Source organism: Stegodyphus dumicola, chromosome 1 (genome assembly GCF_044657685.1).
Source record: "Stegodyphus dumicola isolate Sdum_Otavi_A_Nest chromosome 1, ASM4465768v1".
NCBI classification, from domain to species: domain Eukaryota; kingdom Metazoa; phylum Arthropoda; class Arachnida; order Araneae; family Eresidae; genus Stegodyphus; species Stegodyphus dumicola.
Window position 1 is genome coordinate 125,050,017 of NC_140768.1, and position 16,340 is coordinate 125,066,356.

General features: G+C 31.9%; 1 protein-coding gene across 4 annotated transcripts in view; it reads right to left on the reverse strand.

The window, feature by feature from the left end:
* The window catches only part of LOC118179889 (membralin-like), a 146,199-nt gene that overhangs the window by 35,261 nt on the left and 94,598 nt on the right, over positions 1-16,340 (reverse strand). For all 4 annotated transcript variants that reach the window (XM_085820109.1, XM_085820107.1, XM_085820115.1 and 1 more), the window contains exon 7: positions 9,405-9,462. In XM_085820109.1, the coding sequence (XP_085676235.1) occupies positions 9,405-9,462 (58 nt within the window). The remainder of the gene's footprint in view (positions 1-9,404; positions 9,463-16,340) is intronic.

The window sequence follows — 16,340 nt, forward strand, 5'->3', positions numbered from 1 at the left end:
ACACTTCACTTTTCCACTGACATTCACTTTCTGAATGCAACTGCCAACGACCATTTCTATTTCTTGTCCATTCACATGAAATTTTACAATGTTTTTCAGCCACGCAAATCTGAACATATTTTTTTCTTCACTACCTATGCGCCGAGCTTTGTGCTCATGATTCGGATTAAAGATATTCATACTGAAAAACTTACAGTAACAAATAAAAAAGAAATAACATAATGATCTATGCTCCGAATTGCAGTATGCCACTTTACACACGCTAAAACTTGCACGTGCTCTGGATAACATCAGTAGGGTATCCACATGTCTGACAGATGGCACCAGCACCGATCGCTGAAATTAGTGAAGTCAATTCTCGTTTGACCGTTGCTTGCTCTTCTTTGATTCGATATTCGTACACATCTAATTCCGCCTTTCCACATAAGCCCCACCTACTTCGCCTTGATGTGAAACAACGCATTTCACGATCTCTAGCATGATGTAAATTTTTTTTTTACGAAAAAAAGAGGAAGAGAGAGAGAGCCTGTCCTCAGTTTAACCCCTACCACACACACACCCATTTGCCGGTCACGATTTCTCAACGGTTCTGCATCAATCTCAGAAACAGCCCGGGTGATGTTCGGAAATGCGGAAAACTTTCATGCCTGAAAATTTACCCAAAATTCAAAACTCGTATACAAGCCGAAATGGGGGGGGGGGGAATTCTTGTAGCATTCAAACATATAGGCGGAAAGGAAAAAAATATTGAGAAGCAGGTAAAACAGGTGGATTGTTTTCCAATCAAATTGCTGTAAAATAAAACACCAGATATTAATGATGACAGTTTTAACTCTGGTAACATCTGAAGCCAGAACATTTCCCCATTCATTTGCTGTCTTGCATATGATCTATGGTATCTGTACTAGTCTTATTTTCTGTGTCATTTTATTTTTTTGTCTGAAAGATGAGTAAGAAGAGAAATTCTTATATGGCAAATTTCAAACCACAGGTGATCCGAGTTTGACGAAAAGTCTAAGTTATGGCTGCTCAACATTTCTCCATAAACGAAGAACAAGTTCGAGAGTTAAGATAGTTGGATGCTGATTTCACTGACATCAAATTCTTCATTTTGGCAACTACGCACTAAATCAGAATTATAAACAATTAAAAAAATTCACATATTTTTTTCCCATAAACTTAAGAAATAAAAAAAGTGTGATACTCGGCAATTTAACATTTGAGCCAACTAATGGGAAAGTACTTGTTTTTTTTACAAGATAGGCAGGTCTGTACATAAATTGACTTGTGTAACTTAAAAAAAAAAAAAAAAAAAAAAAAAAAAAAAAAAAAAGCGACAGTCCTATATTTCCCGATCTACTGGGCCGATTGACAAAATTCAAATTGCGTTCTTCATGTCTCGAAAGCGTGACTTAGGATATATATTAGATTTATATATAGCACTATTCTAACATAGGTATTTTGACACAAAATCGGACTTTTTCTGAAATAACATACCAATTTTTTTACATATTTCGATTCTACGACTCAAATTACACCTAAATATGAAATTTTGTAAAATTTGGAGCAAAATTTACAGAGAAATTCACAAATTTATGCTGGCACTTTTTTGTCAGTTTGCGCCAAGAATACTTCACTTGGCGAACTTCTTAATATATGGCAACCTAGTTTTTCTTTTCCGGTAAGAGGGAAAAAAGTCACCATCGTTCCTTTATTCCGAATAATATTCTTTATATTATATTTTTAATTATAACTTATTAAGTAATTTTTACTTTTTCGAATTTCATTTTAATTGTTTAATGTGTTTTTTTTTTTTTTTTTTTTTTTTTTTTTTCTTTCGAAAAACTGTTTTAAAAATTTCTATTTACCTATTCGAACTGCGTAAATAAAGGTGCAGCGTTTATTTTTTTTCAAATAGTTTTCTTTATATATTTTTTTCGTCATAGTTATTATTTTAGGTAATTTTTAAATTTTTATACTTTTATTTTAATTGTTTGTGTTGCATTATCTCTTCAGATAATTGTTTTAAAATTTTCTATTTATTCCTTCGAACTGAGCATTTTAAATATATTTATTAATATTAATTTTCCAGAATTTGATTTTATTTATTTGAACTGCGTTTCTTTCGGAAGAATACTTTGTAACCTAGACTACAATGTGTTTGAAAACTGCATACTACATTAAAAGAGAAAATACAGTAAAGCACAGTTTTACACGCCTTTCAATGTTCTAAGAGAGATGTATAACCAACATTTTAACTTAGGATGACTTGCATACACTGCTTTAAACAGTTTTATCATTGTGCCCATTGCTTTACACAATTTTATCCTACATTTGGTTTCTTCAAATGTTATTCATATTTTAGTCAAATATTTTATTTTTGAAATCGCAAGAATCAAATATCATAAGATTGAAAAGTTTTAAATTAAAAAAATACAAATACTAAATTTTACGAAAAAATTTATTTTTCTTCTTTTTTTCTTTAAGCATTCTGAAAGTATATTAAAAAGTATCCAACTTTTCGAAACATTTTGGTATTTCTGACAATCATTTTAAATAAAAATATCGCCTTCCATTTCATAAAGGCCCACAAACGGCCGAGCGGTAAAGTCGCTGAACACTGGTAGTTCACTCCGGAGTTCAAACCCCGGTAAGTGGGCTGGTTGCATGGGCGTTTTCGTGGATTTTCTCATGTGTACCGCGTATGACAGCTGGTTTCCCTTAGAAAGTTCTTCATGAAGTATTTCGTCAGAGCCTTTATCAATCTTTAGAGGCTAAACATTTTGAAGGTATGAGAAAAGGAAAGACTGGTTTCATCAAAAGGTTTTGGTTTATTTAATTATGACAAAGCACACTACGGCTATCTGCCTAAGAGGGATGTCTTCGTGGAGGACTTTCTAAGGGAAACTGGCTCGCATACACGTTATACATGGGGAAAACCACGAAAACGCCCATGCAGCCAGCCCGTTCGCGGGATTTGAACCTCGGACCGAACTACCAGTGTTCAGCGACTTTACCGCTCGACCGCTGTTTCATCAGGAGGGGAAAAAAACATCTTTAGGTGACATCCACATACATCACTGGATAATCTCCTGAATCTTCAAATAATTCGACTAAGAAAATCATGGGATTCTCCATTTATGATACCATATGATGTTCTATAACGTACTTTACACAACCATATAGTTTAAAACCAGTCGCTCTTCACTTTAATCTGCAATGATATCGTTTTTGTCTTTTCTGTTAACACAAGCTCAATTGATGGTATTTGCTGGTGTACACATCCAAGTGTTTTCTCTTTGAACTCCTAAATTCTTTGAAGTATCCTGAAAGTATATTCGAAAGCGTCCAACTTTTTTAAACATCTTGGTATGTCTGACAGCCAAATTTTCCTGCAAATTTTTGCTTACTTTTCTCCCTAATTTTCTTCTTTCCTTCTACAGTTATTTTCAGTGCTCACACAAGAAAATTAAGATTTTTCGACTGCTAGACTTCCATAAATTTTGCATTCTTGTCAATTTTTTAAAATATCAATTATATGAATTGCGTTTCAGCTAAAGACAGCTTTTCATTTTCTAGTCATTTTAACTATAAATAAAGTTCAAAGCGAAGTCCAAAGGATAAATATTTTAATTAAAAGATTTTTGCTAAATGACAAAGAAATAAAACAGTCCAGCAGGGTTTATTCTGTACCACCGAGTGACCTGATTCTTATATCGGCTGAAACAATCTAAATCATATTAAAGATCATGCTTTTTTATACAATCTATAAGAAAGAAAAATTAGCTTCTTAAAACATTCTTTCTAAAAGGATTAATATAAAAGATTATATTTATATATATATTTTTTTAAAGCTGGGACTTGAACCAAACTGTCAATCATTTAAAGGTTTAAAATCTTTAATCTTTTAAAGCTTTTTTACATGGTGGATATAATTAAAGTTTCAATTTGAAATGGTCATAAAAGGAAAACTACCGGACCAAATGTTATCAAACTTGGGAATCGTGTAAAGGAGCTTATGGGAATTTATTTTCCGCGGAAAAAAAAAAAAAGAGTTCAAAAACTCACCACCAGGGAAAAAATGGCGCTGTATACAATATTGCTAAATGAAATAAGACACGAAAACATCTGTTTAAAATGTGTTTAATATTTTCCGAAACGTGTTACAAAGCATGTTCAATGTAGCGTTCAGCATTTTCCGAAAGCAAGTTAAATCCTGTTACTGCATTTTCAACAGCAGCTCTTAGTCAAAAGTCACAGAGGATGAGGTCTGGTGGGAAGAGGGGAAGTGTCGGCCTGTAAGACGTTCATTCGTGAAATGTTGCCTAAGTAACTGTGCGATACATGTGAGGTGGGGCCCAGGCCTGCATAAAAAACCTAGTATCTAAAATGCCACGTTAGTGCAATCCGTGTATCACGAAACATTTTAACATTGACTCTAAGCGAGGTGCAATCACAGTGATCCAGCTGTCGACTTCTTTTCAGAGAAAAATGGTTCAGTTATGAAACCAGACGGTGTGGAATGACTGCTATGCAATCGAATGCAGTAGGAGAATGCAATGGAACTAGGTAGATAACATGAAGGATTTCTTTGGCACAAATCGATTAAAAGCATTTTGAATCTTCATGTTTTAGGGCCGAATTTAGGCTTCAAAAATTACAAATTAGTGATCTGTAAGAAAATGATTTCCAGATTGTACGCACTTGTGCCAGTGATTTGCGATATCACACTTTCTAATCGCTAATTCGTGGTTTTCACGGACGAATTTCTCACTTACACAGATGGCGCACTCGACTTTTATCGAATTTAACGCTTTTAAATGGTAATTTGCCTGCTTCAAAGTTTCTTAAGGGTATACAACATACTAAACCCATGTAAGAAAAGGTTAAGTTAGATTCCGACCCATATTTCGTTTAACAATATTGCATACAGCGCCATTTCCCCCCTGGTGGTGAGGTTTCGAACTTTCTTTTTTTCGTGGAAAATAAATTCCCATGACATCCTTTACACGGTTACAAAGTTTGATAACATTTGATCCAGTAGTTTTCCTTTTATGACCGTTTCAAAGTGAAACTTTAATTATAACCACCCTGTATATTATTAAATTTTAATTTGAAGCTATGCGTTATAAGTATACCATGCGTATAATTTTCGCTTTTATGGAAAAAATAAAGAATCGAAGCAAATATACTTAGGATATTAGACCAAAACTGAAAAAATTTCCCCTCCCTCCGAAAATAAAATATTGAAACTTCGATTATGAATTTATTGAATTATCGAAGTATTCAATTTGACTTATCTTCTAAGTCCTAGTTCCGACAACAATTCCGTCAAAAATTCCGAATTACTTAAGCTAAAGTAAAAAATTTAGTATATATTCACTGTATGTTAATAAAGTAATCAGAGTGTAATAAAAATAGATTATAGAATGTATGCTGATGCAACTTTTTGTCTGACTGCACAACATGTAATGGAAGAGAAGGCTTGTAGAGATCTGTTTTTGACATGCCTCTAAAAGTAGATGTCATACTCCTTTTGTCTCTTCAATGACAAAAAACTTTCCTTTGAGAGGCAACTTTAGTTTTTGGGAAAGAAAAAAAATCCCAAGAAGACAAATTTGAAGAACATGCAGGACGATTGAGTACACATACTTATTTTCGGAACACAAGCGGTTCTCCAACTGGTTATTGAATAATGAAAAGATGCATTGCCATGCAATACAAAATACTTTTTTTTGGGGGGGGGATACGTTTTTCTGACTAAAAACGTAAAATTAAAAGTCATCTGCTTAATTCACAGCCATTTACAAGTCAACTACTCGGGCAATTGCAGAATCGTTTTGATCCTGAGCTTGTAAGACAAACCTAATATCACTGGATTTAAACACTTCTTCCGAGAACGTTCCTTATTTAGCTCATACTCCAGGAATATTAAGTAAATACAATTATTGCAAAAGAAACTGAATATTCATTTGCACTACGGCATGGCAGTTTACTAACGAGTTAACAAAACTTAAATTCTTCTTTTTGTAAGAATTTAAGTTTTGTTAACTCGTTAGTAACTGCAATAATACAACAATATTTTAAATATTTACTAAGAATACAACAATAATTTAAATATTTACAAATAAAATATTAAAATGGATATTTAATTGGAGCCTCACCAGTTGCCTAGAATTTGAAGATTGTTAAATACTAATTGTTTGTTGCGAAGTCTAACCCAGGCTGCATAGTTGGTTTTCGTAGTTTTCTAGGTTCTCTTTACAAAGGTTCTCTAAGAAAGCATCTTTATCAAATAGCTCCCATGTTCTTTCTATGTTCAAATAACCAACTAATCTAGTTTAAGCGCGAGTTCCAAGTGAAGTTACTAGCAAAACCCGAATACTCATTAAAAATCATGTAACTTGCAAATCGGGAGTAACATGAAAGATACGGCGCCAATAATTGAATTGCTGTTACGGTATGCTGTTTCTAAACTGAGATGGTCATTCCTTAATTAAATAGCCCACCAGCGGCCGAGCGGTAAAGACGCTGATCACTGGTAGTTCGGTCCGAGGTTCGAATCCGACAAACGGGCTGGTTACATGGGTGTTTTCGTGGTTTTCCCGATGTTTAACGTGTATACGAGCCAGTTTCCCTTAGAAAGTCCTCCATGAAGGCATCCCTCCCTTTAGGCAGATAGCCCTCGTGTGCTTTGCCATAATTAAATAATCCAACCCAGAATTAAATATAATTGATTTGTAACTTTTACTAGAACTGACGTTAAGAATTGAAGTGCAAATAAATAATATCGTGTGCAATCTTGATTAATATAAAATTAAAAATATTTGCATTCAAACAGAAAGTTTTTTGAAATATTTGCAATTACTTTATAAGAAGGATTTATTAATAACCGTAATAATTACTTATTATATTACTGATGATTAGGGTTCAGTTCTTGACAATTACATTCTAAATTAGAATTTTAAATTAGAATAATGAAAAACGCTACACACAAAAATACAATTTAGGATAAAAAATGAGTTGATTTTTTATGTTTTAAAACTTCTTGCCGCTCTTTCAGTCACTTCAAAAGCATCAGTTTGTTTAGAAATAAATTGTGCAGTTAATGTCATAAAATTCAAATAAACATCAAACGAAAATTCTCAGTTTTAGACAATTCGATTTAAACGAAGTAAAGTAGCAGACGATAAAATGCCGAAGGTAAAAATTTACTCTTATTATTATATATATATATATATATATATATAAAAAATAATAATAAAAATAGAGATAAATTTAAAAAAATATTAAAAAATTTATTTAAAAAAATAGCTTTTCATACAGTATTAAATAAATATTTATTACGCATCATTGAGGGAAAAAAAATGTCATATAATTAATTCTCTGTAAAATTTTACTTGAAATTTAAGGTTAAAAATAGCTGTGGCAATACAGTGTAACAAAAATCCATAGACCACATTTGGCGTTATTATCGTTCAAAAAAAAAAAAAGATGCTAAATTTCAAAACGGGAAAATATGTAAATTTGTGTATATCTTAGAAAATTTTGAATAAAAAAGTCTAATTTTTTGCAGATATGCTTAAAAATATACCTACTTCAAGATGATGGTAAAACCTTTATAGGTTATAATTCAAAATTTTTTTCAAAAAATTTATAAAAATTATTTAAAAATAGAAATTTAAAAAATAAAACACCAAAAATGGGTAAATTTTATTTGGAATGAACCTAAATTTCGAAATGTGAGAAAAAAAATCAAAAAGTTTAATAAAAAAACAGATATAAATAAATATTTGCCAAATTCAATTAACATTGAGGAGCTAAAATTTTGAGAGCTAATATTTTAAAAACTACTCGTACGATTTTTACAAAACTTGGTATTCTGGCATAATTTGAGCCGTAGAATCGAAATATGTAAAAAGATTGGTATGTTATTTCAGAAAAAGTCCGATTTTGTGTCAAAATACCTATGTTAGAATAGTGCTATATATAAATCTAATATATATCCTAAGTCGCGCTTTCAAGACATGAAGCACGCAATTTGAATTTTGTGAATCGCCCCAGTAGAACAGGAGATATAGCACTGTCCCATTTTTTTTTTTCAGCAGTGTACCTTTAGGATAGAAAATAAATATATATCTGAATTTTTTTCTTTGTGTCTTTATCATTATTATTTACATGTTTTGATAAGTATTCAGTAGGTGAAACTTAAAATTTATTTTATTTTATTTATTTATTTTTGTTTTCTTTTGTTACAAATACTTTTACAATTTGTTAAAAAAAAAACATTCAACATGCTGGTCTGTCAATAGTTTTTGGATTGGGCACTTGGCCCGCATGCAATTTGAGTTCAACACCAATGGATTAAGACAATTCAAACAAAATAAAACTGAACAAGAAAAATTCTGCTGAAAATCACTAGACGCAAGAAGAGTTTTAACGATTAATTTTAACTAATTCAATACATATCATTTATTGCTTGGAAACAGTTTCCTTAATAAGGGGGGAGTCTGAAAAGCAGAGTTGTAGCTAGGGTTTTCAGCGCCCAGGGACAACTGAAGATTTCGTGCCCCCTACTGTTTGCCAGGGATGGAAAACATTTAATTCTAAAATGTCATAACATCAGTTTGGTGCCCCTTGGATTCTGCACCCGGGGACAGATGCCCCCCTTTAGCTACGCCCCAGCTGAAAAGGTTCATTGTTTGCTGAAAATTCATGTTAACATTGCACCAGAAGGTTTGTTGAGGTACTTATTCTTCTCTCACAGAGCTCATTGTTTACTAATCTGTTCTGTAGCTCACTCCTGCTCAAATACTTTTTTTTTCTCTTTTAAACTTTATTATTAAACTTCACTCTCTTCACATTTACACCACATAAAATTCAACAGTAAAAACCACAGAAATATTAAAAGCTGCATAAGTTTAGAATTATGGATGAAGTGTTAAGTACTGACATTTATTTTCTTTCAGTGTTTTCTCAGTTCATCCTATCAAATATTCAGTTTTCTTAATTAGATTTTTTGATTTTCTTCTTAAAGCGACCTACAACTTTTTTTACTACATATCACTTTTATTACACTTATGTCACATAAAACTCAACAGCAGAATCACAAAATATTTAAAAACAGCTGATAAGAGTGTTATGTGTTGCCATACATTTTTTTTAATATTCACAATATTATTTATGCCTTTAAAACTAATAAACAGTGATGATACTGGGTTGAACATGTAAACAATGCACTTCTGCAACTGAAGAAGAAAGATCTATATTTAAATCTTTGGAACCAGTCCTGCAAATTTCACTGAATCGTTGTTGTTATTTTAACTCAGATGCAGCTTATTTTTTAATTATATATAACCACAAATGGAAATTATTGAAGAAATCAGGGAAAATAAACAACTTACCAATAAAAACAAATATCTGATGATGAGAGTATCTCAAGAGAATGGATATTGACACTGTCTGCAACAAACCAAGCACTTTATTCAAATTAACTGATTCAATAAAAATGCCATTTAACATGAATGAAAAAAATACTATATCACTAATTAAAAAACAAATTCCATTACATAAGAAGGACATAAATATGAAAACTATAAAGTTAAAGCTAAAGTACTTTCACTTGACAGCTAATTTATTATTTGCAGTTTTTAATTACTAGTATAATTTTTTTAGCTACCTCCTCCTGCTTTCCAATACGCTTTTCACACTTGTTACTGCATTTTATTTTTACTTAAATTAATCCAGGTATAATAACCTAGTATTCTGATAATACATACATACATACATAAAACATAATTGCAATAATAATAAAGAAAACAAGCAAAACTATTATTATTCACATAATCGGTGCGATATTTCTTTTTTTTTTTTTTTTTTCTGTCATTTAGGTTTTCTAAATCAATCTCAATATTTGCAAACCATAACTGATGCTGCAAGTTTTTGCCAGTCAAAGGCACTGATTTTCATAAATTCTGCAGATTGGGTAGCAAGTTGGCCGTTCCTGGTTTACTAATCTGTACACTCAATTAAAACATAAATAATCTTAGTCACATGATTAAAATCACCAATTTAAACCCATTTCAACTTATTTTTGTAAGATTATATTATTAAAAAATTTTTATGCTCTATTTTTCATGTAAATATTTAAGATTTTTTTTCATGCTTCCTATACATTAGATTTTAAGTGTTTTGTACATAAGTGTTTATATGCATTTTATGTGTGATTTTATTTATTTATTCACTGTCTATTACATTCTTCACGTTGCTCTTCCTGGTTATCCCCATCCTCCACCAAAAGTATTCACTAGCCAATGCACTATGTTAACAAAGCAGTTATGTGGCAAACCATGATGTCACCAAAATATATTTAATATGGCAACAAAGGTATGTGTGCACACATAACCATAACAAAGGTATGTGCTTTCAAATTTAATGGTCATTTTTCTGATTATTGTTTGCTTTTGCACAGGATAAACTTTTCCTCTTTTCACAAATCACAATGGGACTGTGGAATTTGCCAGCTGATGAAAAAGAAAGCATTGTATTGCTTCAAAAACAGGATGTTTTGTCCAGCAGTAGAGAATGCAAAAATTTACATTTCAAGCAGTTGTGTTTCTTGAACAATCAAATTTTGTGGAAATGCAATGTGAAAAATTGCAAGCAAAAGTGTTATAATGCAGGCTGCGAAATATGTACAATTCTCTGATTTTTTTAAAGCAAAAACAGATTACTGTGTACAGTCAAAAGTCTTTAATCCGGACTCGTCGGGACTTCGCCGATTCCGGATTATAGATCATCAGTTTAAATCTGGTAAGATGGCACGCAGAAATTATAAAATTAAAAATATGAAACTGTAATTTATAAAATAATGAGCAATTATGATCTAAAGGGTATCAAAATTTACAAAAAAAGAAGCTTAATATTTATTTGTTTACTTTATTAAACATTTCTTTCAACGCGCGCATGCATACCTTACACATAGCCGAAATTAGAAAATTGCAACCAGAAAACTATTTGATTTGTATTCGTGATATTTATAATGATGAGGAGTTTGATTTAAATCATATCAAAGACGGAGTACATCGAGATTAAATACTACATTTAGTAAGGAATTATAAGCCGAATAAAATAAAAACATCTGCCCTGAAGATAACGACATAACTGACAGATCAACATCCAGTTCATTGCTCAGAGCAGCATGAAATTGATAAACAGATTTCGGAATGGTTAGATAAACAAAGGATATACCTTTATCCATTTTTCTTTATCCAATTCGTTTTTTGTTTGATGGACATCGAAACATACTTTCGTTTTCTAGATCCTTTGGGAGCTCCAGCATCGGAAATTCTATTTGACATAATCGAAAGTTCAAGCTTACTTTTATAAAATTGCTCTTACAGTCTGCAAAAAATAATAAGCCGGATCCAATTCGAAGATTAAGGAACAACGCGATCATCAACATTAACTGAAATAGATAATTAGATAATTTTAGCTTATACCATCTGTTACACATTAAACGCGCACGCGAAAATGTATTCTGCGCTTGCGCAGAATGCGCAGTCGTAAATGTCTTGCGAGCACGCATAAAACGCCTATGAGCATGCGTCAACGCGGCGCATGCACAGAAAGATTTTAGCTTTGAGGTCTGGATTATAGATCATTCCGGATTATGGGTGTCCAAATTAACGACTTTTGACTGTATAAGGAAAAGAATGGTAAAAAAAATTAGCACAACATTTCTCGAAAAAGGTGTATTAATTATGGACGTTTCTTGCTTTTTAAATTTTACTGATTGATTGCTCTAGTACGGAATTCTTAATGAGCTGCTATATGCATATTAGCTTGGTGAAAAAGTAATTGCCAATGAGTCGATAACTTTTTGGGAGGAGAGTGCGGATAATTGAAAAGTACTCTTTTGTGTATTTTGTTCAATCTTTAATTTTTGCCACTTGTATATTCTAAGTGTTTTATTATTTTGTAGAACTTAAAATTTCATGCAAACTGACACGGGAATTAAGAAAATGTTTTGAGGAGAACTAGAAATATACACAGCTTAATAATAGCTGGCTTTTATTTAAAAAAAATTTATGATCAAATTCACAACATTTGCTGATTTCTTATCAACTTTCTGAGATTTGAGAAGCTTCTCGGGGGAAAAAAATCATATACCATAGTTGCCAACCTTGAAATCTTAAAAACCAGCAGATTTTTATGAAAAAACCGGAAGAAAAAAGAAATTTCTCGCTAATCAGCGATACCATTTCAAAAGGAACTACAAACTGACTTTAAATTCAGTTACAATGCATAATTCACATTATTCAACTATTTGTAATACAATTCTGATGCAAAATATATTAGTATTTAATTAGTATAGACAAAAAGTAAGAAATTTAGAACCAATTTCACAAAGACTCAAATATCAAGTGCATATATGATAATAATTTTAGCATCTATGATAACTACTTTAATAATTTTGAACACACTTTCAGATATATTGATGATATTATCACTTTCAAAGATAATAATATTATTGAAATTAGCAAAATCTATCCCAACTGTCTAAATAAAGCCAATTAAAATCAGTTAGTAATATTAATAGATAATCTAGATCTTAGCATTCATAATCTTAAAGAAATAAGACTATTTGATAAAAGAAGAGAATTTAATTTTTCTACGATAAAACTTCTAAACTGGTACTCCAATATATCCAAAAATGTAATAACAAATACAGTTTTTAATCAAATTAACAGAATTAAAGAAAAGTTTACAATAATACAGAAAAACAGAAAGAAATTCTTTTTTTTCATGAAAATTTTAAAAGAAAACCAAATTCCAATTAACTTTATTAATAGTCTTTAAAAAAAAAGCTGGAGTAGCCTACACCCTATAAATTTTTTTTTAAAGTACACATTTTTTTTTTTACCTGAAAGTTCAAATAGAGAAGCATAAAGAAGGATGTTTTAGGAAGCTTTATAGTACCTTAATTTCACGCGTATAGTCCGCGGACTAGCTGTGTTTAAAATGCGAATTTTTGAAGCTGCGGACTATCCACCAGTGCGGATAATACGCTGGTTGTTCATGGTTAAAATCTTTGAAACTTAAAAAACACGCTGTCGTGAACTGCCGATGATCAAATATAAAAAAAAGCGCGAGATTCCAAGAAAACATTCATATGTATCGTATCGATAGTAAACCATAGAGCATAGTGCAGAACGAATGAGTAGTAGCAAGTAGAGCTCCTAAAATCCAGGCTGGCGCATCAAGCGATGCCGGGATTTGAGCCAAAGAAAGACTCACTTAGCAGTAGGCGCTCAATCCCGGAACGAATTCTATTGTTTGCTGGAAGAGTCCAAGATTTGTAGGTTTGGTATGTGAAAGTACGGACGAGCTAAGAGGAGAAAGGAAAAGGGATTTTGAGTATAGGAATTTCAGTCATTCCGGGATTGAGTGCCTACTATGAACAGGCTCCTGCTTTGTGAGGGTAGCTAGCGTTTCGTTACTAAGTGTATTATTTATTATTCTTATTGATTGTCTGCCCTTTTTATTTACAGTTACAATTTTCTACAATACCTTAAGTAAATAAAAACTTTACAGTTACGTATTGTAACTTCATGTAATACTCTGTTACCGTAATAAGAGTTCTAATAAATATTAAATTTCGTTGGAATAAACAAAATTATGTAATTTCACCCAAACATTATGCAAATTTTAAATAAGCATACAATTTTACATTGCAAACATGTATTCCTCTATGAAATATTTTTTTGTTTCATAAATTGATAAAAATTAATCTGTCCTTAAACAAAATGTTCAATAAAACATGGAGCATAAAAATAAGCAGTGAAACTCCTTCCACGGTTCGGGAATAAGTCAGCGAGCATACCCTTTTTTTCTCTAGTACCCACTGAAAGTCATTCCACGATCTAATTATTTCCGTTGTAAACCATTCCGGAACCTTTCCTTTCTATTTCTCTCACCTGTGTATATTGAACTCGCCCAGCTAACAATAGCAGGCGTTCTGAGATTGACGGTCTAGTCTCACTTAGCGCAACCAGAGTCTTGTATCCCAGTATCCTTCGCACTGCTTTAGCGCAACTGCTGGGAGGGGGAAAAGTAATTGATGCGTCAGCTCGGTTTTTAGGAGCCATAGTAGCAAGTACCTGGAGTACAAAAAAAAAAAAAAAAAAAAAAAAAAAAAGCGTGATTCATTTACTTATAAAGCGTGGTTTGGCAACACCGAGTGAGTGGGGTCAAAGGTCACATTTCATTACCATTTATCACGAGTATAGCACGTTGTGCAGTTTTTTGTTTTCGTATCTTGTCTTTCATCTTCTATAATAATGATGAAACATCGCCGGGAAAAAGATGGAAATAGAGAAGCGGGCCCTTATTGGTTTAATCCTAGTATTCGGTGCACATGGGATTTGACTACTTTTGGCGACTTTATTATGAGCAGTGAAAACGGGACATATACGATGAGTAGTTAACGGGTCATTCAAAGAAAATATATAGTTAAACATAGTATATATATATATAGACATTCTTTGGATCATTTTTGGTGTTGGCGATAATTTTCAAAGTCGCACCAAGGCTGCACCGTATACTAGGATTTTTACCCTGTTGGTTTGAAGTGGACGAGAAAGCGGTGAGAAATTGGCGCAAACAAAGGATGTGTTTAAAAAGCATGGGGATATTGCCGTATTAAAAAAAACGTAATTTCGGACGTATAGTCCGCGGACTATCCGGTGGTGTGGACTATCTGACGATTTTTGAAATTTTTTTTTATATAAAATCGTGTCTGCGGACTATACGATGGTGCGGACTATACGTGCGAAATTACGGTATTTCATTTTACTTAATACACTTTTTTTGATTAACAAAGGGCCTACTATATTCTTAGTCATCATGATAAGCCCATGATGTCAAGACTAACATTTGTTTCATTTCTTTCTTTTCTTACTTTACCCTTTAAAAAAAATTAAAATTTCTTGCTAGCATTTAAATCACCAAGTAGGAGATTTTTTTTACCATAGCCAATTTTTTTTGCTAAACTGGCAAACCTAGGCGTCTCTTTCGATTCTAATACTTTTGCTGATGGTTTTTGTTTTGAAATTAGTAGTTTGTGTAAGACGTTCTCTATTTATTTCTTGCAAGTTTTGTAGTTCTACATTCTAATTTCAGTTTTTCAATTTTATCTTGCATTTTGTGAAAAAGTATACTTAATTGTTTTAACATTGGGATATTTTTCAAATGATTTATTAGTATATGTCATTAACGGACTGACTCTGCGACTAACGAATAAGCTTTGTATTATTTTGATTCCAAAGTAGATTTTTTTAACCTTAAAGCAAGGTTCTCAACCAGAAGAAATCCCCCCTTTCATAGTTTCAGGGGTCAACCTAATTTAACTGTACACATTTAGCTCATATTTATGAATATAACAAGCTTCCTTTATTCAAGTTTTGCCATTAATTACTGTTTTCTATACTTTTGTTGTATAATTTATGAATCAGGTTAAAAATAATTTAAATCGAAATAAATCTAAATGTAATTTTCAAGCTTTGGGAAGAAGGGGAGATAATCTTCTAGCAATGGTGAAAGGGGTGAACGGAACAAAACAGGTTATATACAAGTTTATCACATGTATATAGAGATAAATATTAATCACCGTTTTTTAAAGACACTTCTATGCATTTAAAAGACATTTTTACTTCTTTGTACAAAGTAAAGGATGTATTGTAACTACGAAAAATTTCGGGAATCGCATTTCAATGAAAATATTCATTTTGAGAACTCTCAAATCCATTTGAATGATATTTTTGTATGACATTTACATGTGTGGACAGAATAAAGGACTCTTTTTCCCAAAAAGAATTGTGAAATGAATTCAAAAGAGATTTTTTCATGACGTGTGTACATGATTAGTATCTCATATAACTATAAAAATGAGTAGCCCAAGAATGTTGAAATTTTGTATATGAGACTGCTATAACATGTAAATGTGTACCTCTTTTTTTCATTGTAATAAAACTGTATATACCAGAGTTGGCCAACCTTCATGTCAGTGAGAGCCACACTTTTGAATTCAGGAATGTTCGAGATCCGCATCTAGATTTTCCAAAAGCCACAAGTTCATATTAACATCATTATAGAAGTAGTAGAGGAGGTTTTAAATAGAAAAAAACCCCTGATAACTTTGTAAAAAGAGCCTAAATTAAATAATAGCTTCCTTTAGGACACTGAATAGTTTTAGTTTACCATATTTCATACATATGTTTTATATGCACGAGCCTCACAAATTGCCTGCGAGAGCCACATAAGGCTTGCGAGCCGCACTT